The sequence below is a fragment of the Ailuropoda melanoleuca genome, unplaced genomic scaffold (assembly GCF_002007445.2).
Source record: "Ailuropoda melanoleuca isolate Jingjing unplaced genomic scaffold, ASM200744v2 unplaced-scaffold9607, whole genome shotgun sequence".
In the NCBI taxonomy this organism is placed as follows: domain Eukaryota; kingdom Metazoa; phylum Chordata; class Mammalia; order Carnivora; family Ursidae; genus Ailuropoda; species Ailuropoda melanoleuca.
The window spans coordinates 587,028-612,340 of NW_023255111.1; the positions used below are offsets into that span (position 1 = coordinate 587,028).

General features: G+C 48.4%; 1 protein-coding gene across 1 annotated transcript; it reads right to left on the reverse strand.

Annotated features, from left to right (window-relative positions):
* Positions 1 to 766: 766 nt before the first annotated feature.
* Positions 767 to 25,267, reverse strand: AMER1 (APC membrane recruitment protein 1). The gene is made up of 2 exons (XM_002930928.4): positions 25,056 to 25,267; positions 767 to 12,940 (listed from the first exon to the last, which is right to left on the reverse strand). Exon 2 carries the CDS (start codon positions 12,839 to 12,841, stop codon positions 9,437 to 9,439), a length of 3,405 nt encoding a protein of 1,134 aa, XP_002930974.1. The 5' UTR covers positions 12,842 to 12,940; positions 25,056 to 25,267; the 3' UTR covers positions 767 to 9,436.
* Positions 25,268 to 25,313: the final 46 nt, after the last annotated feature.

Consider the following 25,313-nt stretch of genomic DNA (forward strand, 5'->3'; position numbering starts at 1 on the left):
ACAAAACAAAAGGCAATCTACTGAATGGGAGAGGATATTTCCAAATGATACATCCAATAAGGGATTAATACCCCCAAATATAAAGAACTTTCACAACTCAACACCAAAAACAAATGAATGAATGAATGAATGAATCCAATTAAAAAATGGGCAGAGGACATGAATAGGCTTTTTTTTTCCCAAAGAAGACATACAGATGGCTAACAGATACATGAAAAGATGTTCAACATCACTCATCATCAGGTAAATGCAAACAAAACACAATGAGATATCACCTCACACCTGTCATAATGGCTTAAATCAACAACACAAGAAATAACAAGTGTTGACAAGGATATGGAGGGAAAAAAACCTCTCACGCACTGTTGGTGGGAATATAAATTGGTACAGCCACTGTGGAAACAGTATAGAGGTTCCTGAAAAATTAAAAATAGAAAAACCATATGATCCAGTAATTGCACTGCTAAGTATTTACCAAAAGAAAATGAAAACACTAATCTGAAAAGTTTTATGCACCTCCATGTTTATTGCAGTTTTACAATAACCAAGATAAGGAAGTAACTTATATGTCACTGATAGATAAATGGATAAAGATGTAGTGTATATATACAATGAGATATTATGCAACCACAAAAGGGGATGAGTTCTTGCCATTTGTGACAACATGGATGGACCTAGACGGTATAATGCTAAGTGAAATAAGTCAGACTGAGTAAGACAAATACCATATGATTTTACTTAAATGTAGAATCTAAAAAAATTTTTCAAAACAAATTAGTTAAAAAACAAAAAACAGAATCAGACCTGTAAATATAGAGAAAAAACTGGTAGTTGCCAGAGGGAAAGGGGGTAGGAGAATGGGTAAAATGGGTGAAGAGGAGTGGGAGGCTTCCAGTATGGAATAAATGAGGCATGGGAATAAAAGTACAGCATAGGGAATATAGTCAATGATATTGTGAATAGTGTGGTATGGCAACAGTTGGTAGTTACACTTTTGGTGAGCATAGCATAACATATAAAGATGTTGGATTGCTATGTGTACTCCTGAAACCAATATAACATTGTGGGTCAACTATAATCAAATAAAGAAAAATTAATTTTAAAAAGAAGGCACATCTTGGGCATTAAAACTGCCCCAAGAATCTATGCCTGTGGAGGCGAGCAGGAAAAGGACAGATGGTGTAAGAAGAATTTAAGCATCAAAAGGGGAAGGGTAAGAAAAGGACTGCAGCTTGAGATTCTATGTTCTCCAGCCTCCTAATCTACAGATGAATAAACTGAGGCTCTGAGAAATCATCCAAATTTCCATCAGTTGTAGACAAAGCAGGGACTAATATGGTGTCCTGAATTTTAGGACAATGAATTTTTTTTTCAATAAGGCAGTATTTTGTGATTTCTAGAAATATTCACATTTGTTTGTGTCTGTTGTCCTTCTATGTACTCACTTCCCATTCCCCCTCTCCTTGGAGGAAACCAGGCCCTTGACAGAACTCTTGCAAGAGGGATTTCACAGTGTAGAAAGCAGAAGCAGACTGAATCGACCAAATCAATCATTCTCTTATGAAAGCTTGAAAATCCCATTAATTATATACTGTCATAAAGGAAGAGGCACTGGAAAGCCCAAAGAGAAAAAAAAGATAAGAGAAATCCCTATCTCTCCCAGCCCCACCTAGAAAAGAAGTGTTCCTGATTCTGAGGCAGTAGGAACTCAAGCACTGCTTGAGTGCAGATCCTTAAAGATGGGGAGGAGATGGAAAACGAGGGTGTCAGTGGTGATTGGAATAGGTTAAAGATTAGTTGCCATTGCCCTAATTTCTGTGAACCACAAGTGTCCCCTGAATTCCAGTGCCACCCTTGAAGGGGCCCCCAGTCATCACTGACACGGAATTTTTTGCTTCCCTGTTAGGATGGGGAGTTTGAAGTCATAATTTAGTTACAAAACAAAACAAAGGACTACCCACATCTGAGTTTGTGGACAGAGATAGATGCCCATTACATTTTTGTTTACTTGAAGAACATAACATTAATTTTAATCATGGCATTTGTGGCCAGGCAGAGCATCCACTTCCTGTTAGCAGTGGGGGCTGCCTAGGAGCTCTTAGGAAACCTCGTTAGATGCTCCATGTACTGGGTGAGCAACATGAAAAATGTGCTCAGGCATCCAGAGAGAGAAAGTGGAAAAGCAGGAAAGAAACTGAAGGAGCAGAGGAGAGCAGCCTTCAAGAGCCCATCAGACAGCAGTTATTCTCAGAGAATAAGGCTTTTTCCCACTGTGGCTATTAAGCGATTTACAATTAAGTACCTCTTCATGAGGCAGTGCTCCAATTGATGGTCTGAGCGGTGGCAGGCCCATTCTCCAGGCATCTAAGTGCTCATGTTTATTGACTCACTCTGCTATTCATCATGTTTCCCAGGCCACTTATTAGCAGCTTTAAGTGGGCCTACCTTTCTGGGAACAATTCCCAGAGATCCAAGGCTGAGGGGTAGGAGTGGGGGAAGGGAGTCCCTCCCTGGGCTAACAAGGGCCTCTTCTCTGGGCTTGGAGCTGGGAGACTGGGTTGGGCCCAGTGTAATAAGGAGGCAGCCAGAGTTCCCTTTCAGTTTCAGGAGTAGGGCCTGCTGCTGGGGTCATTGCTCAATTCACCCTTAGCATCCCTAATGTGCAACTAACCAGAAGCTTCACTACAAGCCTGATAGAAAAATGCAGGAGATTTGGAGTCCACTTATTTGTTTGTGTGAACTTTGGCAAGGGTCTTAATCTTTCTGAGGCTCAGTTTCCTCATCTTAAAATGTACATAACAATAGTGCTAACCTCATAGAGTTAAGGTAAGGATTACACAAGATAATGTGGTTAAAGTGTCTAGTGCATGCACATATCAATGACATTATTCATTCAAGGATTGAGGAATTATTAGTAGTAATCTTTCTCCTACACCACATCTTCCACCCCTACCTGCCCACTCTCTTTCTCTCCTTGACTTACAGTCAATGTTCTGTATTACCACAAGCAAGTCATTTCACTTTTACATGGCTCCTTTCCACCTCTGTAAAGTGGGGATGAGATCATCTGCTCTACCCACCTGCTCCAGGGGACTTTTAAAAGGTAATGGAGATGGAAAGAGATTGTAGACTAGAAAGTGCTACCCTCAGGTCGCTTGCTTTTATTGGCCAGGTCTGGATCTCAGAAGCCATGCAGCCCAGCTAAAGTGTAGGAATTATCCAGAGAAAGAACATGGTCCATAAGGCCCAGAGCCCAGTGAGGGTAGGGGCAGTGGGGAGCTAGAAGCTTACCCACAGCATCCTCCAAAAGATTTGTACAAAGGTATCTTACCTGTTGTGTTTACATCTGCTCTAAACAGATGCTGGGAACAAAGGCATAACCCCAGTCCTTAAGCAGACCAGAGAACAGCATGGGAGCTGACCAAGGTGGTTTCCTTGGTGATCTAAGGAAGGTCTTAGGATGTTTCCTCTTCCACCAGCATCCCCTTCCAGTATTACAAAGGAATCCCCAGGGGGTCACAGTGAAAGCAGCCATCAGTCACAGCAGAACAGGAGGAGCTCTTACCACTCATCTTTACAGCAGGTACAATGCACAAGTTATGTGGGATCCACACCACAGAAAAGAACTCCACTACAGGCCAACTGAGTCAGAAAGGGGTGGGGAGTGCTGGATTTAGGCAGTTGAAAAAGTTCCATGGGTTACTCTGTGGTAGCCCAGTCTTCTGACTTGCATATGGAAACTAGTCTAGTCAAATCTATGCCCAATGCACCCATATATTATTGATGGAGAAACTGAAACTTAGAAGAAGGGATTTTCCCAAGCCCAGCTGATTAATGAGGGTTAAAAATTAGGGCAGAAATCTAGGTCTCCCATACCACACAACCCCTTGAATTTCCAATGGATGTAATAAGATCTTCCTAGAAGGTCTTGCTCCAAAAGCCTTCTGAGCAACCATGACCCTCTTCCTTCTATGAGCAGTACCTGGCAGACAATTCAACATCTATGAATTATTAACTCCCCTACCAGGAGCTTCTCTCTTCTCTCTCTGACTTAAAAACTTAATTGTTTTTATTTTGCTTTGCTTGATTCATGAGGTACTGGGGGCCACCAAACTTCTTTGCTAATCTGGAAGGGACCCCAGGGAGTTTTCCTATGTGTCTGTGGCAGCATTATCTACAGTCTATAGCGGTTTCAAACAGATACAATTTCAGGCCTTCTGGCTTGGGCATGGCAAAAGAACTCAAGGGAATCCACTAGCAGGTGTTACAAGTCCTTGCTGATTATCAGGAGCCAGGGGTAAAACACATGCTTCCCCCTCAACCCCACAGCTGAATAGGTGTAACAGACAGCTGCCCAGGAAACATCTCTGCCCATATACCTGGGTGAAGAATGTCATTCCTGCAGCTTAGCTGGAGAGTCCCACCATTAGTATTATCCCTTAGATGGAGCCATCAGTAGGAGGTCCATAACTCTGCCCCCTGGCTGGTGAGGATGCCAGCACACTTGCACGAACTGAGGCTAATTTTAGAAGGCTAACCAGCCCCTGGCAGTTCTCAAAATGTGAAAAGTGTGATGGAGAGTTTACCAACACGGCATCAGACAGATCCAGGGCAAGATTTGGATGAAGAACTGAAGTTTCCTCTACTTTACTTTCAGCTCTGGCTCTGTTTCTCCAATGAATGACCCCCCCACCCCCCGCCAATCTCCTTGCTTTCTCCATTTCCCTTCAAGGGCAAACCCAATAACCATGGTCACAGGCATGCTGCTGTGGAACAAACCACAAGAATGCACTTTTGTGACAGGGGGAGAGGTCCTTCTTGAACCCAGTTTATTAGCATTCAGCAAAAGAAATATATGTTGTAACAAATAGGCAGTGCATCAAGTTATCCAGGTGTCAGTGAGAGCTAGAATTGGAGAGGTCATAATCCAGACAATTATGTGATGACTCAGAGATAAGGAAGGGGAAGCTAGGGCACATCCCGGGACCATGCTCCCCATTTTACACTGGGAGAGAAAAAACTCTTAACACCTGGGGTGAGTATGTGCTGCAGTTACCAATTTCTTCCCTCTGTTCCTCCAGCCATTTTATTTAATATGATCTAAATATACATTCCTGGTTTCTTCTCCATCCGCGCCCCATATACAGCAGGGAAAATAAGCACCAATAGTAATAAGAATAATAATTAAAGCCCTGCCTCTTAGTAGGCCCAACCCTCACACATATACATGCCATGTGGATTTTCTTCTTTGGAGTGACTGTAGGACAGAAAATTGGGAATCAGGCCAGCAAGCCATTACCGTGAGAGTCACTGGTCCCCCCATAATACCATTTGTATGTGAATGGGAGCAGAACAAGGAAGGGGAAATTGTGGTAGGGGGAGAGATACCCCCAAAGCAGCAAGAGGGGTCAAGGAGTTCTCCAACATCTCTCCTGGGCAAATGTCAACTGAGTTCTTGGAAAGGCCCATGCAAGGGTTTCCCCAATGAGATGGCCAATTAATTCATGGTGGTTGAAGCATCACTGTTATCTGTCTCCTCAGTGTCTTAGGAGAAAAGGGCATGATAGAAACTCCATGTCCTCCCCCACTGGGTGGAGAGTGTCCCCAAAATGCTCCCTTGGAGAAACTCAACATGACAAATAGCACAACATGGGGACTTATTTCAAAATGAAAGCACAAAACATAAAAAGGAGAGAGAGAGAGAGAGGAGAGATGGGTACTTCCAGAAGGTCTACACGTAGGGAAGGGGCAAGGCCCAAAAGAAAAAGTAAAGCCATAAACAACATGCTATCTACCAGGTTCTCTATGCCTGAATCACCTGGCATTTGTCATAGTACCTGGGCATCTTTTGCTGTCCCTATCATGGAGGGAAGGGATGAACAGTGAGATACATTGGGATAAGGAGGGGGGAAAGAGGGAGGACCCTAGGCAGTTGAGATGCCAGCCCTCTGCACAAGCAGCAGCAATTTTTGTGTCAACTTTGTTTTGTTTAAAACTGTAAACAGCACCACTTAAAAATAAAATATATCAGAAAAGAACAATTGATAAACATTGTTTTCCATGAATATAAAATGCAAACAATACAAAAATAGATAATTGACTTTTGATATATATATATATGTATATATATATATTAAAAACAACTTGGATGTAACATACACGTGGGTAAACTTGAAGTCTCCCTGCTAAATCCCCCATGCCTCCCTCTAGCAATTGGGCCCAGGGGCTGAGGGTGGGTGGGGTGGTGGCACTGGCAAGGGTGGGAAAGTTGCTGGCAACAGAATGAGAGGAATACACCTTGGGTGTAGGAAGCTACTTCCCTGCTTGGTACAGCATTAAGAAGGAAGAGACTAGTGTTGACCAAAGCCTTTGGCCCAGGAGGCTTACGGATAGGTGCCCAAGCTGAGTGCCCCAAAGCAGGGCTTCCTTGAAGCTGCTAAAGCACTGAGAAACTGGCAGCCCTGAAAGAAGGCTGCTAGTTGGCCTTCTTTATCCACAGTCACTGGATCCCCACAGACTGGTCTCATCTGAGAATTCCCAGGATCAGAGCTGTCTGGCACTATATAAGCCTGCTGGGTAGAAAGATGACAGCAGACATCTCCTTTCAAGTCGTATCTTCCTTTGAAATCACATCCAGAAGCATTATCACAGGACCTCACAATGTAGACATGGTGTTCATCTGGTCACAGCCTAAGATATGTGGGCTTGACATCAACACCAGCCAAGCAAGCACTGGCTATCTTTGGGGAGAGGCCTGGAGGTTTGTTGGCTCTCCCAGTGTCAGCCTGTGCTACCATCAACCACATGTCCCCGGCTAGATCTTCCTTCCTCTTCTAGGCTGCAGCTGGGATTTGGCCATGAACTGCTTGGATATAGAGTGAGAGTCAAAGGAGCCTGCTTCTATAGCCATGCACCCTGACTGTCCCACTTCTGGTGGTAAGGATCTTGTCCTTGGGCTGGAAAGGATATTGAAAGAACTTGCAGGCAGCAATGTTGTCCAAACCATGAGACGTTGCTCAGTTCTAGGCCCTACTCTGTATTTGACCTTCCAAAGCCCAGCAAAGTGTGTCAGGATGATCGATGACTATTCCCCTCAGAGGCGTATTCCCCTCAGCACCTCTCTTACTGCCCTCTTCTCACTGAGAGCAGACTTCTGCCTTTGGCCAAAGTCTAACCATCTACTTTTTCTCTTCTCAGATAGGCTGGAGGCCCAGCAGGGTCTGGAAGCTGGTGATGGCTCTACTACCTGCTGTGGCTGGCACAGTTTACATACAGATAGGAGCTTGAACTGCCCTGAAGGACAAGCAGAGAGAGAGGAGGCAAGTAGTCGGGTTTCCCTTGTTGTAAAGGCATTTGGTGTTTACTTCCTGCCAAACAGCCAGGACTATTTCAGCCCCACCCTCCTAGGGCAGCTTTGGTAAGTGGCCAGATGGTTGGAATTTGGGCATTTCTCTCCAGGAATGCTGTGCTTGGGGTAAGGAGAGCCTTCCTCATGCTTTCTTTCTTCAACTCCATGACTTATGTATTTCTTCACAATGCAGACAGAATTAGCCTGGAGAGTTTGTCTGGTTCCCTTGAACAGCGGTGTTAGTGCCACACAAAGTCATGTGGTACTTCCAGGGGTGAAGCTTTTATCAGACAGGTTTGCTCTTTGTGGGAAGAAGCACTACCAACCCCAATCTGAGAAATGGTGATAAAAACCAGCACAAATACATTCCCTGGTCAAGGGGAAGTTTACCATAAAGTTTGCCCCCTTGACTCAGGGGGCCAATAGCCTCTGTCTCCAAGAGCCCTGCTGACCTCTTCTCTTAACAGGCATGGAGATAAGTGGGGTAAGGGACAGGGGCAGGGAAGCAAGGATTATAATTTGGGTCAAAACATCCAGGCAAAAAATGTTCCATATTCTATTTCCAATAAAGAAATTAAAAAGGAACCCTCTCTTATTGGTGATTGAGAGGTTGAGCCAGGTTAGATTAGACTGTTGCAATGTCTTCCTGACAACAACTCTTCTTCACCAGTATTTCCAAGCTAGTTTAACATGAAAACTGTGGATGGAGAAGTGAGTGTACCATTCACTCCATAAAGGGCTGCAACTGCCATGCAAATCAGAATCCTGCAGCTTGGCAGAGTAAGGGCACAGGTCACAGTCTTTCCTCTCAAGAAGGGTGGTCCTTTTTGGATGCTAAGGACTTAGCTAATTAGATGGAAGCTCTTTAGAGAACCAGAACAGCAGCCTAGATGCCTTTGGTGTCCTGTCTTTTGGGAGTGCTAGCCTGGTGCCTCTGGAGCCTCTTTACAGCATCCAAATGAAGGGGTGGGCAAGGATTAAGGGAATTTTTTGCTTTGGGGGGAGAAACAATTTTCTCTTCTAAGAAGCTGGGTTACCTTGAGCTCTGCAATGTCTAAAATTCTCTCCTGCCAGCAGGGACAAATGGACCTCCCTCTCCTATCCTTCCCCTGCAACCCACAAAAACCCTGACCCCCTATAGCCAAGCCTAATTTAGGCCGCTTCTTTTCCTGTATCTCAATTGAAATAATACGTTTCTTGTGATGAGATTATGAAATTTCCTTTGGAGTAAAACAAAAATTCAAAAGTGTCTGTAACTCAGACATCACAAGCTTAAGAGAGGAAGAAGGAAAAAATCCTATCATTCCACAACTCCAGCCTTATGGCAGTATCTACAATAGAACAGTATTTTGTCTTCTGTTTGCAACTGAATGAATCTGATCACTCCATTAAGGGGACAGCATTTTTGTCTTTAACCCAAGCTATGGCAGACCAGGTTAAAAGGCCCCCATCTGGTTATAATGCCAAAGTCCACAGCAATAGGCAATGAGACACATGCTACTCGATCCTCTCTAAGGACAGCTAGCTGGGGTGGATAGATTATAATCATCTGATGTAATGGTGACAGCTATGCCAAGACTGAAGGGGGTGGGGGTGGGGAGAATCTGTACCATTATTTCACATTGTTAACAGCAAACAAGCCCCCATCCTCAAGTGGGAAGCAGTGCAGACCTGGCTGTTCATCAGTGGTTCATCATTCACTGTATGTAGGGGGGTGGCAGGGGTATTAAGGGTTCAGCCTGTGTCAAGGATGCATGCTATATATATATAATCACTAACTGGGTAACTGGAATAGGCACAAAATTACAGCATCCCAAACCCTGTATGGGTAGCAAGAAACCCCAAAAGGAAAAGCTGGAGCAACAGAGCAGCAGCAGCCTCCTGGGGCAGATGTACTCAAGCCAAATGTGACCACAGATTGGCAGAAGAGGGAAGTGGGAAAACAAAGGCAAAAACTCATAGAAGCTTTCCTTGGTCAAAAGGATTTTCAAGTTAAATAGCAACACCCATCCCCCCACCCCTCTGCCCAACCCCTGATCCCCATTCACATGCTCAGGCCCCATGCCCCCACTCCAGAATAGATGATGACTATTCAGCTAGCTTTCCATTCACAGCAGTGGAGGAGTAACTGGTGGGGAGGGGGAGAGAGGCACCTTGCTCAGCCATCTCCTTTGACATGTCAAGGATGGAAGCCCTGTAGTGAATGGGTTGAGGCTGCTGGGGCTCAGGCTGGACTCTGGGCAGCTGAGGGATGCCATGAGTGATGCCCACAGGCTTGGCCTGGGACAGAGGACTGGGGCTGAAGCCTCCAGAACTGGAGGAGCAACTGGGCTCATCAATAGGCAGCAGCATATCTTGAGGCTTGGCCCTCACATTCTGAGAGGCCTGTGGCTGCAGGTTATAACAAGGGACCATGGGCAGGGGTAGGTGTGAAGGCCGAGATAGCGGAGGCCTGGATATCCCAGGTGCCCTTGGCTCTGGCCCTGGTACTGACAGCAACATTGACATGGCCACAGGAGGTATGCAACAGGCTGTCTGCCCATATGGAGACTGGCCAGAAGACACATCCAACTGGCTGGGACTTATCCAGGCAGGGCCTGGCCCCACTGGGAGAGGACAGGGAGCCCAGGCAGGCCAGTCATAGGCCCCTGGTGGTTCAGTATAAAGGGACAAAGGACTGTCTCGGCCCCATTCTTCCTCCTCCTCTTCTTCTTCCTCATTTGAATCTTCCTGCTGAGCCTGAAGCTCATCAGACACCATGTATCCCTGGGGAAGGTGGGAATTGGAGAGCTCCAGTTCCAAGGTTTCCGCCGTGTCCAGGGATCGACTCCTTCTATTGAGGGCCATAGCAGCAGGTGGAGGCCGAGGGTGCATGCCGGGCAGTCCCAAGTAGCGAGGGAGACTGCTCACACCCCAGGGCAGACCTTGGTAGAATCGGCTGTGGTAGTTGTTGAATGTGTGTTTCTGGTAGTAGTCCAGCTCAAAAGCTTCCAAGGAGGCTGCAAGGTCTTCGTCATTGTGGAACTCAGGATTCTCTTCACACTTGCCTTCCCCATCCCGTTCCACATCAGCGATATCAAAGGTCACCATAGGGGGCAGTTCAGGGAGGTTTTGAGTGAAAGACGAGTCAGAGTCAGAGCTGCAGGACATGCTGGAGAAGAGGTTCCCACTGCTGGTGAACTCCACAAGGGCCTGTGAGAAACTCACAGTGGCATTCCCTTCCTTCTCAACCTCTTCTTCCTCTGGCTCCTCCGGGGGTGAATAAGTAGGGTAGGCCCTCCTTGGAGATCCTCCAAAGTTTGCTTCTTGCATGTCTGGCTCAAACATAGCATCACTTTGGAAGAGCTGCATCAGACAGGTACTTTGATCTATCTTAGAGCAGATTCCCTCAAAACGCTTCTCCAGAGGACGGAAGTCCCTCCAGTCTGGCTCACTGCTTGCAGTGGCAGGGAAAGCTGAGGTGGTTCCCCGGTGGGAAGTCTGAGAGGTCCCTGACACCCCTGTTACAAGGCCCATCACTGATGGGCCTAAGGGCCTCATCTGATATTCCATGACGGGCTTCTCCTGCCAGTCCTGAACCTCTCGGACTTGAGCCTCTTGAGCATGGGCCTCTCGGGCTTGGGCTTCCCTGGCATAGGCCTCTCGGGCTTGGGCCTCTCTGACATGAGCTTCTCGGGCATGGGTCTCCCTGGCATGAGTTTCTTGGGCATAGGCCTCCCTGGTGTAAGCCTCTCGGGCACGTGCTTCCTGTGCCTCTTGGGCCTCAAGCTGCTCTCGCCGAAGCTCCCAATACAACAACTGTTTCTGGATGGTCACTAGCCGTTCTTCCTCTGTCTCCATTGCCCCAGGTGGCCGAGAGGAAGGAAAGGGCTCAAAGTTCAAGAAGGGGTCAAATATCGCAGAGCTGCGACCATGGAGGTCATAAAGACAGTCATCTACAGGTGGGGATGTCTCAAGATTATCATCTGGCTCATAGAACTCATACAGGGCATCTCCGCTGTAGCTGTCTCGGGGCAGACAATTTCTGCGGACAAGCCCCAAGGCCTCACCTGAATCATCCTCAAATCCAGGTGTTGCGGAGTCATAATAACCCTCATCACTATTGGGGGCAGACTCTTGCTGGTCACTCTGAGGAGTCAAAAGGTCCCCAGGGGTTAAGCCAGGATAAGATCGAACTGAGTCAAGGAACATGTAGCCATGGTGGCCTGGGGATGTGATGGGATGGTAGCCCAAATTCAGATTGGACCTTGGGTACATGTGGGCACTTGCCCACAGATATTCTAAGTCATAATCTTCCTCCTTGACACCATCTTCTTCCTCCTCTAATTCCACCTCCTCCTCCTCCTCCTCCTCTTCCTCCTCCTCATCATCCGGCAAGGCCATTTCTTCCCCACCTCCTTGGTAGGTCACCAGGCAGGAACTTCTCTTGGTCCCATCTCGATTGGCCCTCTGGCCTCCAGAGGCCATGCTGTCTGTCATACTGTCCATGTCCTGCTCTGCTATGATGTCACCACAACCTGTTAGTGAGTCAAAACTTTTCAGGGATGTGACATCCCCAAACAAGAGGCTTAGCTGGTCCCCAACAGGGCCATCTGGTGGATTTACCTCTTCCGCCACCACCTTCTGTCCTGTTTCTGGACTGTGGGGTTCCTCTGGGCCACTGACCTCAGAGGCAGGCTTGAGTTGCAGAAGTGTTGAGGCATAGGCCTCCTTGGGTTTTTCTGGATCTTTATAGCCTGTCTTCTCAGTGACTGCTGGAGAAGGCTCTGGTACTAAAGAAACTTTTGGTCCAGGAGCATCTTGGGATTTGGCATTTTCCTTTCTGGGGGCTTGGAGGATATCCTCAGTATGGGGCAGAATGGCTGAGCTCACACATTCATGAGGCCTGGCTCTGGCCCCTTCAGGCCCCTTGGCCCCTAGCTCACTTTGTTCAGCCCTAGAGACCTTGCTTTTGCGGTGACGGCGGATACTGCTGAAAAAGCCTTTCAGGCCTTTCTTTGGCTTGGGTGCAGAGGGAGCCTTCACAGCCCCAGCTTTCTCTGTGGCTCCAGCCACAGATGTCTTGCATCTGGAGCCTGTCTCTAAAACCTCATGGGCACTCTGGGAACTGGGAAGTTGGCAGGGTGATTCAGGCAAGGGTAAGGCAAAGCTGGTTCCTTCACTGACAATGTCTTCAGGGCCACAGGCTGCTTCAGGCAGGCCATCATGAGTCTTGCTCTTGCTAAGACCCTTCTTGGAGATGCTTTTCCCAGAACCTTTGCTTCGCCCCCCTCCAAAGAAACTAGGCAGGGTACAGATGCCCTTCTTGCCACCAAAAAGTTTCATGGCAGTTTTCCTCAGCCTACCTGGGCCAGATGAGGGTGGCTCTGACACTGGCCCTTCTGTTATCTCAGCTGCCTTGTTCTTGGCTCCTTTCTCTGCCCCTGGGTCCTGGGTGTCTATAGAGGTTACTGCTCCCTTGGCCTGAGAAGCTTCATCCTTTCCAGTCTCCATGGTGATGGGGACAACTCAGGTATGTTCAGCTGAAAAAGCAGCCTTCTGCCTTCCAAGCACTGCTATAACATCATCAGTCAGGAAGCATCCCAGTTGGGTCTAGAGAAGATGAGAAAAACAAAGATAGAGAGAGTGTACTGGTAAGCTAGCAGCCAGGCTGGGTTTGTTTTCACAGGTGTCTGTTATTTCAGGCTTGAGTGGAACCAGAAAGGAAGTAAAAGAAAATGTAGGGAAAACCTTAATGCATTCCATATGGTTGGCTTGCTGGGCCAGCCTTCTCTGGGCCCCAAGGCAACAAAACCCTGCATTGAACAACAGACAGCAATCACCCCAGCCCCTCACTGGGTTACTCCCTTTAGGCCACCCTAGGCTCTGAACACTGGCCAAAGGGAACTGTAGATGTGGGAAACGCCCAGTTGTCCTACTGACTGCAGGAGGAATTATCAAAGGGGTAAGGGAGGGGGAGGCAGGAGAGGCAGCAGGGAGGTCAGCTCCGATGACACAGAATTTTTGAAAACCATTTGGCAAAACAGCCCATTGTGTCCTCACTGGGCTCTGCAAGATCCAGGCCTCAATTTCACATTAGTCTGGGTTCTCACTGACATTTTTCCTGGGGCTAGAGTAGACCTGAAGCTTCACCCCTTCCCCACAGGCTCCCTAGATCGCCTTACATGTGCATGCTCAGACCTTCAGAAGCCCAGAATAGGAGCTTCACAGATCCACATTCCAGAGCTGCAATCCAGAATCTGCTAAAAGCGCATGGTGGCCTTCGGGCAAGGCACTGTCTAGACTTCAGTATCCTTGGTTCAAGAGGCCTAGCAATACTTCCCCCTCATAGTGGTTATGCGAGGTCTAGGTCAGACTCTATTGACTCTTCTGCTGGGAAAAAAATTTAATGTGGCTCTTGGCAACTGGAACCCCCATGTTCCACTTTAGAACCATGAGGCAAATTATTTCTTCTCCACTCCCCTCATTATTTTGACCCCCATCTAGCTCCCTATCTAGAAAGGGAACTCCTTGAAGGCATAACTCCACATGATTCATGTTCCTGGCCTAGAAGTTATCTCAACAGTTATTAAATAAATAAACCTGGTACAAGCACACCTTTCTGGTCCAGGCTCCCAATCCTCTAAACATTCAAATGCTACAGAGATGGAATAAAAATTACTATCCACCACCTACCCCAACACATGTCCTCCACCCCAAATCTGATACATTCATTCTACTGACCCCAGCTGGTTGATGGATGGATCAGTGACCAGCCTGCTAAAACCTAATGACCTATCCCTGGAAAGTTCCTCACCACTGTGTCTCCTCTCTGTAGAGTAGCCACCAGCAGACAGGAAGCTAGGGTAAAGAAAGGAGGTAAAACAACTGCTGGGAGCCAGAAAGAGACAGGGAAGGCTTGCTGGTGTCCCTGAAGTAGTTTGCCAGCACATCAACCCTATAATTGGTTACAACAGTAATTAGACTCACATATTCACCTGCAGTGGAAGATTATGGATCAGCACTGGGGGTGTAGAGAGACTGGCAGCTAACTAGCCCCTGACCTAATTGGAGGAACCCTCCTGGAGCCCCTGATCCTGTCCTGCAAACATTAATTTTGTGCCTTGTGCCTTGCTTGGCTTCACACTTGAATCATCAGTGTGACCAGGCTTCCATCAGGAGCACTCTGCATAACTGAATATTAAAATTGGAGCAAGATAATGGCTGGTTATCCAGAAAAGAAAAGAGAAAAGATATCTGATCCCTTCTCTGCAGAGATGTGTAATGTCATTTGCTCAGGTAATTTTTTTTTCCTGGATGACATATTTTTACATGATATTGCTCCAGCTCAGCTCCTCCTCCCCCACAAGAGATCCCTACAGTAGACAGTGCCACTACCACCCTGAAATACAAATCATGCACACACACACAACCACTCAGAGTCCTCTCCTCAGGGATCGGATGAGAATGGGCCCTATCATCTATCTGAATTCTCCACTTTTCAAAACAGAGATGTTTTTACTTCACCCCTGAAAATATTGACAGTGTTGTCATTTATGGTACTAGACATGAGAGAGATGGGGTAGCAGTAGTCGAGTTGTTTATGAAATTGTATTCCCCTCTGTGGGATTTATGAAACAAACCTCTCCTGAACATTTGGTAAGTGATAGACTTTGAACTCAGTTCTACAAGGTAGGCCAAGAAGGGGGAACCCCTAGCTAGTACTTTTGGGGGATTTCCTAGGCTAATAGGGAAAGGGTCCTATATGTAGGACACAACATAATAAAAGTCTTAAAGAAGAGCCATCATCTTAAGATGCATGGTGGAATATCCTTTTTCATACCTTGTTATCATATCCCAGGATAAATCTGAAAAGCAGAAAGACACCCCCTAGGTTCAGAAAAGCTGCCTTGAGGAGAAGGCATTCAATCTGGGCCTTGTCATACAGGAGTGAGTAGAAATGGCAATGATTTAGGGTAAGAGATGAGTGAGACTAGTATGTATGGCTGGGCATCAGGAAGACCAAGGGCCAAGTGAAAAACCTCACGGGCCTAAACATCCTTGTGGATAGAAGGCTGAATTTCCCTGCTGGGCTTAGGGATGGAGTTCCTATGAACAGAGGGATTAGGCAAATTGAATCTTAAAGAGGGTTGCTTTCCAGAACCTTGATGCCCTCGCTAGAGGGCAGTTTCTGTGGGCCTTCTCTTACCCTTGCTCTTGTGCTCCACTAGGATAAAAGCCAGCCCACTACTTTCTGCATTGTCCCCTTCCCTGCCACAGGAATCTTCAGTGTATTGTGGAAGGAGCCATGAGCTGCAGGGCTGGGTTCCAGACCATTCCAGGGGACCCTGAACAGGCCAAGGCACCCTTCTGAGGCTTGAGCACTTATGAAATGGGAGATAACTAGAATGGTGTGACAATTAGATGAGATAATGGACAACAAACACACTTTGTAAACTGTAAAGTACAGTGCAAAAGGGAAATATTAACATTACTGTTATTATTACCACCTTCCAAGTCAGATCCCAGTTTCTTAGGAAGTAGTAGACCATGTGTAAAAGGCCACTTATTTGGGAAAGGCATTCACTGTGGGGAGCCTGAGGGACCAGCTGCCTTGGCCATGCTGAGGAAAAGCCAGGTGTAAGGGGATTTTAAAAACAGGAGTGTGGATTTATACAAAGTCCTCTGCTAGGGGCAGTTTTAAAAGCATGTGTCTGGTGAGAGTGGGTGAACTCGGCCGGGGTATCTCTGGGACTGGAATCCTCTCCCTACAACTTCAGGCCCTCCTCCTAACTAGGACCAGGGTCATCTTTGCTGGCAAGGACCAGCCTTGAAACTATGTTGTCTCCCATTTCCCTACCTTGTCCTTCCCAGGGCCATGCACCTCCCCACAGCCACCCATAATGTCTATGCTTTTGTCTCCCCAGGACAGTAGAACAGGAGGTAGAAGGGATCACCCATAGCTGGTATCCCCAGCCCTACCTAGCTACCTCTAGCCCAGATCCCTTCTCCACATTCCTTGCTACCTTACTTGGTCCCAGTGTTGTCCTTCCCCAATGGGCTATGTGCCTTTATTTGGGACCATAGAATTGACTGGCCAGGAGAGTGAAGTGGGGCAGAAGGCAAAGGGGATTGCAAGGGACAGACCCTATAACCCTTTCAGGTTGGAGCTGACTTCCCTCATGGTTCCTGCCAAGGAAGTGGTCCTGCCAAATGCAGGGCCCTTCAACCCTTGGGTTTCTCAACCTGTGTGGCTAAGTTTCTCATGGACTGGTGGGTAAGGGAACACTCTAAGGCTACTCTGTGACCCCTGGAAGGGTCTGTTTATTGCAGCTACTGCTATCATGGCAGGGAGTGGGATGTGGCCATCTTTGCTCCCAGGACCAGCCTCAGGCCATGCTGGGACCAGTGGAAGGCTGGCTTCAGGGCAGAGCTTTTTTTCCCCTCCCTTCCTCTCAAAACACAAGCAGGAGACCAGCCGCAAACTTGCCCCAGGAACCCTTCTTAGTGAGGAGGAAACAGCTGCAGCCTGAGCCTTACATATTTTGCTCCCAGCTCAGCTTCCTGGGGCTAGCTCAGCCAACTTAGAGTTCAGGGAAGAAGTATATGGATTCACACAGTAGCTCCAGAGGCCTGACCTCAACCAATCACAGTTCCCTAGACCTCCACCGAGCAGTTTTCCTGGGGGTAAGCCTACTCTGGGCCCATCTTGCCCTTGTGTATGGGGGCATGGTAACTAAAGAAGCAGTGGTGAGGATAGAGAGCCCTCCCCGCAACAAGAGTCAGACCATTCTGCACTATAATCAGCTCTGCCTACCTGGGGGAAATCTAGCAAGTTCCCTCAGTTTCCTCAACTGGAAAATGAGGCTATTGAGAGTGTTTACCTCTTAAAACTATTGTAAGGAACAAAACCAATGTATATCTGTATACCAAATAAAATTCATTATATAGCAGAGACTCAAACACATAGCAACTAATTTTTTAAAATATTTTCTTCAAACTATACTTGGACAATTTCCAGCAGCAAAACCCCTTGGTTTCTGTAAGTCACCAAAACTCCTTGGGCCTCAGTTGCCCCAAATGGTAAATGTAGTTATCTCACAGCAGGCTTTAGCTGCTCTTTTACCCAACCTTTGATATTCAGGGACCTAAAATGTTGCTTCCAGTCAGCTACTGGCTAGTAATTCGGGATTATCTGGGAATTTCAACTAGCCAGCTTCTGTAGCCTAGGCCAGAAAGATCAACAATTCAAATTCAGCTAAATGTACCAACATCAAAGGAGATGCAAATCAACAGGCACCCTTCACCCAATGGGGCACTTACCAGTTTACAAAGCACTCCCCACTCCCTTACCTCCCATTTCCCATTCCCAGCAATCCATTAATCAGTCCTGGTGGGAGATGCTAACTCCTCATCACCTTGTCACAAAAAAGGACTATCTAGACTTGGGAAAAGGCTTACCTAAGTTCACACAGTGGGATGGTGACAAAGCCACAACAGCCACCAGGCTGCTGGAGTCCCCATTCCAATGCCATTTTGCTGCACAGGGCTAGCTCCCAATAGAAGGAGGAAGACTGACAGCAAGGACTTTACAGTTTCCCCTCACACCTGAAAGCCATCATCTCCCCCTCCCCTTGCACCCCTCCCAGCCCAGCTGAGCTTTCTCTGAAGCACTTCCATTCCTCACTTGGCTGCCACTGTTTTGGCCCCACCTAGCACATTCCAGAAAGTGTGCTGACTTCAGAATACAAAGGCTGCCAACCCAGACTGTGGCTGCTCTTCTCATCAGCAATTCCACCAACACCACTCCCAAGCTGTGGAACACATTCCTTTACTCTCCTTTTCCTTGGGAGATAAGTTTGAGGGGCTAAAAAAGGTTCAAACAGAAACTTGCCACTGGGGACAAAGATGCAGAATTTGAGCTGTTATTTAAAGAAAATGACCTATGAGATGGTCTGGAACTGGAATCACCCATTTCTAAAGCCCACAGCCAATGTCCACTCTCAAAACCATTTGTTCAGGGCCTGAAGGGCTGCCTCACTTGGCATCCTTTTGTGAAGCTATACAGACTGCTGGCAGAGCTATATCCAAGCTATCCTTGCAACCACATGTCCCCTAACTTGCAGCCTTACCATTAAGGAGCACCTCCTCTCAAGTGGGTATCTCATAACCTCTAGATGCAGCACAGACCCCAAAATGGGCCTTCTTGCTTGGTTCCCATTTGCCCACCACCAGCCCCTCAAATGAGTTAACATACTCAGCTGAGGGTAATTCATTCTGGCAGGCCTTGGTCTATCTGTTCATCTCTCTCAAACGGACCCTCCTTCATCTTATAGTCACTACATCTAGCACAGAGCAGGAGCTCAAACAACATTGGCTCAACTGAAATCTAACTCAGCTAGAGTTTGTCAGCCCAGAACTAAAATGCTAGCTTCATCCCTTACAAGTGGTGGGGTTTGAGAAATTGGTCTAACCTCTCTGAAACTCGAACACCTTATCTAGAAAATGTAGAAATCCAATCATGCAGGATCACTACAAGAATTTGAGATGATAACTGGAAAGGGTAAATTGCTCTCTAGTTACTGAGCAGATGTTCAATAAAAGACCCTTGTGATGGGGCCTCTTGCAGCCACCTTCTCCACTCTAGCTCCTCAGCTGCCAGCCCATGTTCTCTGAAGATGATACAAGCCTCTTAGCTGAGCTCCCTCTGGTCCTTACCTGCCACAACACTGAAATCCCACCCGTTCCCTCCCCTTCTTCCATCTCTTCCACACCTTTGCCAGATTCATTTTTACAACCCTGATTTCAGTGCCTCACTCTTCTACTTACCAAATTATTACATACCGCCTACAGGATCAGGGTCAAACCCCTTTCACTGACCTTCAAGACCTACTCTCCCTGCATGCCCCTTGCAGGTTTCCTAGCCTCACTTGTCTATCCTTTAGCCCCAAATACATAGGGTCTTCTCCAGTCTAGTAGGTATGGTCACCCAAACATCACTTCTTCCTAGAAACTGGCTTTCCTGGTGAGTCTTTTTGATGCCCCACTTTCTCCTCAGGCTGCTGAGGTTCCCTGCCCAGCTTGCCTGGAATGATGGGGGTTCTGGGAGCCAAGCCATCTATTTGCTACTCCCCTCTCAGGCTCCCAAACCTCCTTAGAGAAGAACGTATCTGAGGTGGGTGCCATGCCTGCTTAGGAAGGCTTCTACGATGCCAGTACTAACCAAGCAAGGGTGACATCAAAGACCCCCCACCCAGTTCAGGTGAAGAATAAGAGGAGCCAACTCCAGGGAAACAGAGGTGACAAGGCAGCCAAGGAAAGCCTGAAGAGGAACAGCTGGGCCAATGAACAATGGAGACCCTGAACTTTTCCAGGTATCCACTTCCCTATATATAGCATAGCCTATGTGAGAGGCCAGGTAATGAAACGGAGGCTTGGGAGGGGATCAGAATCAGTATATCAGTGTACTTAGAGGGAGAAACCTTGAACTGAGGGGCAAGAGCTTTATGTTCCTGTGTAACCTTGAGCAAATCCCTTCCCTTTTCAGAGCCTCAGTTTCCCCATCTAGAAATGGGAGAATGAACTAGGGGTCTGCTTGCTCCAGGCTGTGTGAGAAGCTAGGAGAAGGGTAGCACTGTGTCCAGTTGTCTAGTGGCTGCAGAAAGAGAAGGCATGGTGGGGGCATGTAATTTTTTTTTTTAATATTTTATTTATTTATTTGACAGAGATAGAGACAGCTAGCGAGAGAGGGAACACAAGCAGGGGGAGTGGGAGAGGTAGAAGCAGGCTCATAGCAGAGGAGCCTGATGTGGGGCTCGAACCCATAACGCCGGGATCACGCCCTGAGCCGAAGGCAGACGCTTAACTGCTGTGCCACCCAGGCGCCCCGGGGGCATGTAATTTTGGGCGTCCCAGGCTTTAGTGGAAGGCCTGCATGCCTAACTGGTTAGGCTAAGTCCACCACTGCACTACAGTCCAGCCTCACTTCTCATGCCTCCCTCTACAGAACCCTGCTCAACACTTTATTTTTTTCAAAATGCACTAGGCCTGGCCTGCAAATATTTCCTATATGCCCAGAGGGAAGGGGGACCAGAACGGTCCGGTCCAGCCTGCTCTTCCCTGAGTAGCCCCCAGCAGGGAGAGTTGAGGAGCGCTGGCTGGAAAAGTTGGGTTAGTATTGCTTGTAAGCCCAGCAGGGAAAAAAAAAAACAAAAACAAACAAACAAAACAAAAAACCTGCAGGAGAGGGGCGCCTGGGTAGCCCAGTCCTTAAGCGTCCTGGATCAAGTCCCATATTGGGCTCCTCGGCTGGGAGCCTGCTTCTTCCTTTCCCTCTCCCCTGCTGTGTTCCCTCTCTTGCTGGCTGTCTCTCTGTCACATAAATAAATAAAATCTTTTAAAAAAAACCTGCAGGAGATGAAAGCACTGAAGGCTCTGCAACAAGAACTGCAGATCAAAAGGTCCCAAATGCTCCTGTAGCACCAGTATGCCTGCCTCTGCTGCCAGCAAGCCCCCTCACATTATTTTCTTCATTGTCCATAATTATCCCCTAATCCCAAAAGGGGAGGTGTGGAGAAGCAATGTGCCCTCCCTCAGCTGGCACCTGCACCTTCTCAGTGGTTCTGGTTTCCCTAACTTTCTTCCTGGAGATACACTTACACATGCACAAGTTTGAAAAATAAGACCAAGGAGAGGAGATGAAAAACACTGTGATTATTTAATTCAGAGAACAGAAATTGGGAGTGGGAGAGATGGTTTAACGCCCATGAAATCTCCATTGGTTTGTTAAGCAGAAGCAACAATAGCTAGCTGCCCCCAACCTTACTGCCGAATACTCACACACACACACACACACACGCACACACACACACACACACACACACACACACACAAACACATGCACTCATGCACGCACAAACACGTGCATGCACACAAAGTTTATGTATAGCATGTATAGCAAGGTTTATGTATAGCAAGGTTTATGTATACCAGAGGCTCAGATTAGCCCTAAGAACTTCCTGGCAGCGTGAGATGTGTGACCAAGGAATGAGTGATACAGGGAGGAAATGCCCCCTCTGGAGGATTTACCTTTATCACCTAGTTTCTCAGCCTGGATTGATTCAAGGCAGGGAAACTACTGGAATAACACTGGGCATGCCCTCTTCTAGCCTCAAGAAGCCTATCTGTAAGTGAGGGGGCTGGAAGCCCCTTTTCCCTCTTTGGTTCTACAAACAAGCCAGTGACCTGCCAGACTTGCTGTTATTTATTTCCTTATTCCCCTGGATGAGCGGAGCAGTGTTGCCCCCATACCTCATACACATACTTTCAGAGAGTGTAAATGCAACAGTTCTTGAGGAATTTTTAACACTTCCACTATACTAAGAGAAAATCATTGGACTTCCAACTTCTTCCAACTACCTCCCCTCCTTCTGAAACTTTCAGCCCCCCCAACAGGCTGCAGACCAAGACCAAGAAGGAAAATAGACATGAAAGGGAGGTAGAGGTCTTCAGATGGGGCCCCCAAGCTAAACCCAGCAACCTTCTCACTCTTGAGGAATGGATGAGGTGAGATTAGAGGTTAGTTAATAAGATTTGTATTGAACAGAGGCCACTGGAGACAGTGGGATACAGTGTAAGAGCCCTTGCGCAGGAGGCAACAGCCTATCCCTAAATGGAGTGTGACCTTAAGGAAGTCCCTGTTGCTTTCCAGGACTCAGTTTCCCCATCTTGTAAGCACAGAAGTCCAAACTGCTGCTCCATGAAGGCCTGTCCAGTTGGAAGGATGGGGATCAGCAGAAGCCTGGGGGATACTTAGCCTCCACCACATAGGTATGTAGGCTCTAGGCACTCTCCTTCAACTTCACGCCCTGCAAGGCTTAAAGGAAGCCAACATGGTGCAACTTCCCCCTAGAGATAGCTGCCCCTTGGTTCTATGTCCAGATCCAAAGGTGACCTCGTAGAGTCCCAATTTAGAGCATGCTTCCAATCCCTAAGACCTCTTTCTAAAATCCCATTTTATTATGGCATATTTGCACACACACATAGAAGTATCAAAACCTCTCAATTTTCCATTCTTCAATGGTCCTCTCTCCCAGTCTCCCAAGATCAGATGCCCATTCCATAGCCTGGCATTTAGGAATCCCCACCCCTGGGCACCAACCTCCTCTCTACCTTAAATCTAACAATCTCAACCAGAAAAGACTAAGTCACATCTCTCAACCTGGCTGCCAACCACCCCCTCCCATTCCTAATTTTGCTTATACCACTACTTTGCCTAGCCAAACCCCTGGAACTTTCTGGAAGCTTCCAGGGTGATCACCCTGCATATACAGATTTCTCCTCTCTCTCCACAGTAGTTTGTCTCTAGGCTCATGAATTAGCAACCAAAGATACATGTAGTCTGGGATCTGGGCAGTACAGATCTTGAGCTTGTTGTTGAAAGGAGACATCATGATTTTTTTTTTCCTTGTAGTTGCAACCCATTGCCCTTCTCCATTCTCATTAGGCGTACTCAATAAATATCTGAGCCTTGGGTATCATTTCTCTAATCACTTTCATATGGATCAGGACAAGTGCAACTTGGAGAGGTAAAGGTCTTCTTGAAAGCTCCACAAGACAGCAAGTCTTTCCAGAACATTCATGAACTACTATGCATTCCTAGGCTTTGAAGGGGTTGTGGCTGAGTTCAAGGTTCTATTTACCCCTCTGATGGGTTCTGAGAGAACCCAGATATCCATGATATCAGAGAGACAAAGTAGAGGCAGGGAAACTTAATTATAGTTTGCCTCCTATTATAATTTAAGCCACCAAATGGCCAAGGGACGCAGGCAAGCCTGGAGGAGTTCTGAAAAAGAAGAGGTCATTATGGGTTGCAAGAGACAGGCAGAAAAGACACCTGGCAGAAGGTGGGCCCAGAGGTGGGGCCTGAGAGGGAAAAGAATTTGCGCAGTGCAGGGTGAGTGGGTTTGGGTGTGAGGAAGGGAGTTATATGGGGAAGATACATTAGATGGCTGCTGGTTCGAGGCAGGGCAGAGAGGAGGTCCAGCCCTGAGCTGGAGATATCCAGCTGCAAATAGAGGGTTGGTTTCCTTTGGTGCCTGGTCGAAGTGGCAAGAAGTGACTACAGTATATTATCTGCAGTCCTGGCTGGTGTCACAAAGGTCCCCAGCTAGCCTACCCCCAAGTGAGGGATTTACTCCTCTCAAATACCCAGGTTTTGCAGCCCACAGGGTTCTCCACCCTTAGAGGCTGGTCAAAGGTCCCGGAGGAGCCTGCCAGGCTCCTTGGTCACTCCCTCTCTCCTGGTCTTTGAAAAGGCCTAGAGTTTATTGCCAGAGGCAAACCATGGTGCAGTGACTGAGCCATGGGTGGGGCCAATGAGGGGGGCTGCACTGTGGGGACTGGGCTCTGCTAAAATGCCCTCCGGTGGTGCAGGGAGTCCAATAGCACAGTGCCCTCCACCTAGCCCATATCTATGCCTATACAGCAGGCTGGCAGAGCCACAGAGGGAAATATTTGTGTGTGGGAGGAGGCTCCCCTTGACCCTGAGGGCCATAACAGATGAGCCTGACTAAACCGAGGCTGGCTCTGCAGGGCCGGTCCAGCTGCTACCTGGGCACCTGGACTGTGGAGCACATTGAGGGCACAGCCCCTCTTTGCCAAGGAGCCTGGGCAAAGTCCTGCAGTCAGGTGGTCGCCAGTGTCAGAGGTGTCTGCAGTAGACAATGACAGTGGCTCAGCAGGCTGTGTATTTTAAGTAACTGCGAAGTTGGAGGGTTTGGCTGTCTTTCTAGCTCTCTCACACAGACCCAGAGGGTGCGTTCTCTACTACAATAATTGCTCCCTTGGCCTCTGGCACAGAAATCCCCCCACCAACATGATGCTTATCGCTATTTTTAAACGGGAGACAGGAGAGAAAAAAGCGGCCAGTGCTCTCCGAGGGGAGAGAGTCAAGGCGTGTGGGGACAAAGCGGCCTTGCAGATCTAACCCAAGGACTAGCTTCAGCTGCAGCTCTAACCTAAGGTCCAGCAAGAACTCCGCTGCCAGCCCGCCTGTCCGCGGGGACGGGTGCCAGATGTGCCTGGAGGCCCAGGAGCAGGGGGTGCGGCTGGTTGGGGCCCACAAGGCTGACGTTCCTAAGTGGGCAGCCCACAGGCCCAACTCAGCTCCCTGGCAGACAGTGTGGATAGCCCAATCCACGCCAAAGCCAGTATCCATTGGGCCCAGGCCAGCGCGCTGACTCCGTCCGCAGAGGGGAGAAGGAGGCAGGGGATGCTCAGGGGAGGGAAGGGGAGGCAGCTGGGCCGCTGGGGTGAGCAATACCCTAACACAGCTGTTCAGCTAATGTGCTACAACAAAGCTGCAGAGCTCCAGGCCTACAAATGCACCGCTGGGGGTGCTGGCTGGCGGTTCCCCTCCTGGGTTCGTGCGGTAGCACGTGCGGGCCCCATCCCCGCCTCCCCCGAGAGCCTGGAGGCATGGCCCAGGCTATCCTGCTTGCCTGCCCGTCCTCTGCACCCCCTCCAGCCCCGGTCGCCCGCGCCCAGGGGACTCTGCTTTGCCCCTCACCAGCCAGTCCTCAAGGCTGGTTCCTAGGGGGAACGGAGGGCGGCCCGGACGCCCACTGGCCCAGCCCTTGGAGCCCCTCTTCAGGCGGCCAGAGCGGAGCACGCGGGACTGCACCGGACGGCGGGCTGGCGGAGGCTCCTGGCTGCGCGCAACGCTTACCCGGCCCGGTCGAGTTTCCAGCCCGGTTATTGTCTGCTGTGCCGCCCTGGCCGGGGCTCGAGCCTAGGCTGCTGTGGCTGAGATCGCCGCCACTGCTCCTCCCGCCGCCGCCGCCGCCACGGCTCCAGTCACCTCCTGCACTGGGTCCCCTTCCCCAGGCTTGGGGCAGCTCCCCCATACCCCTCCCCAAGGACTCCGCTGCCACAGGGTGGGGCATCCGCGCCCTGATTGGCAGGTATGTGGCCCAATCGCCGCGGT

What these genes read in the sequence shown, in the direction of transcription:
- AMER1 (XM_002930928.4), bottom strand. Translation starts at nt 12,841, where the DNA reads ATGGAGACTGGAAAGGATGAAGCTTCTCAGGCCAAGGGAGCAGTAACC.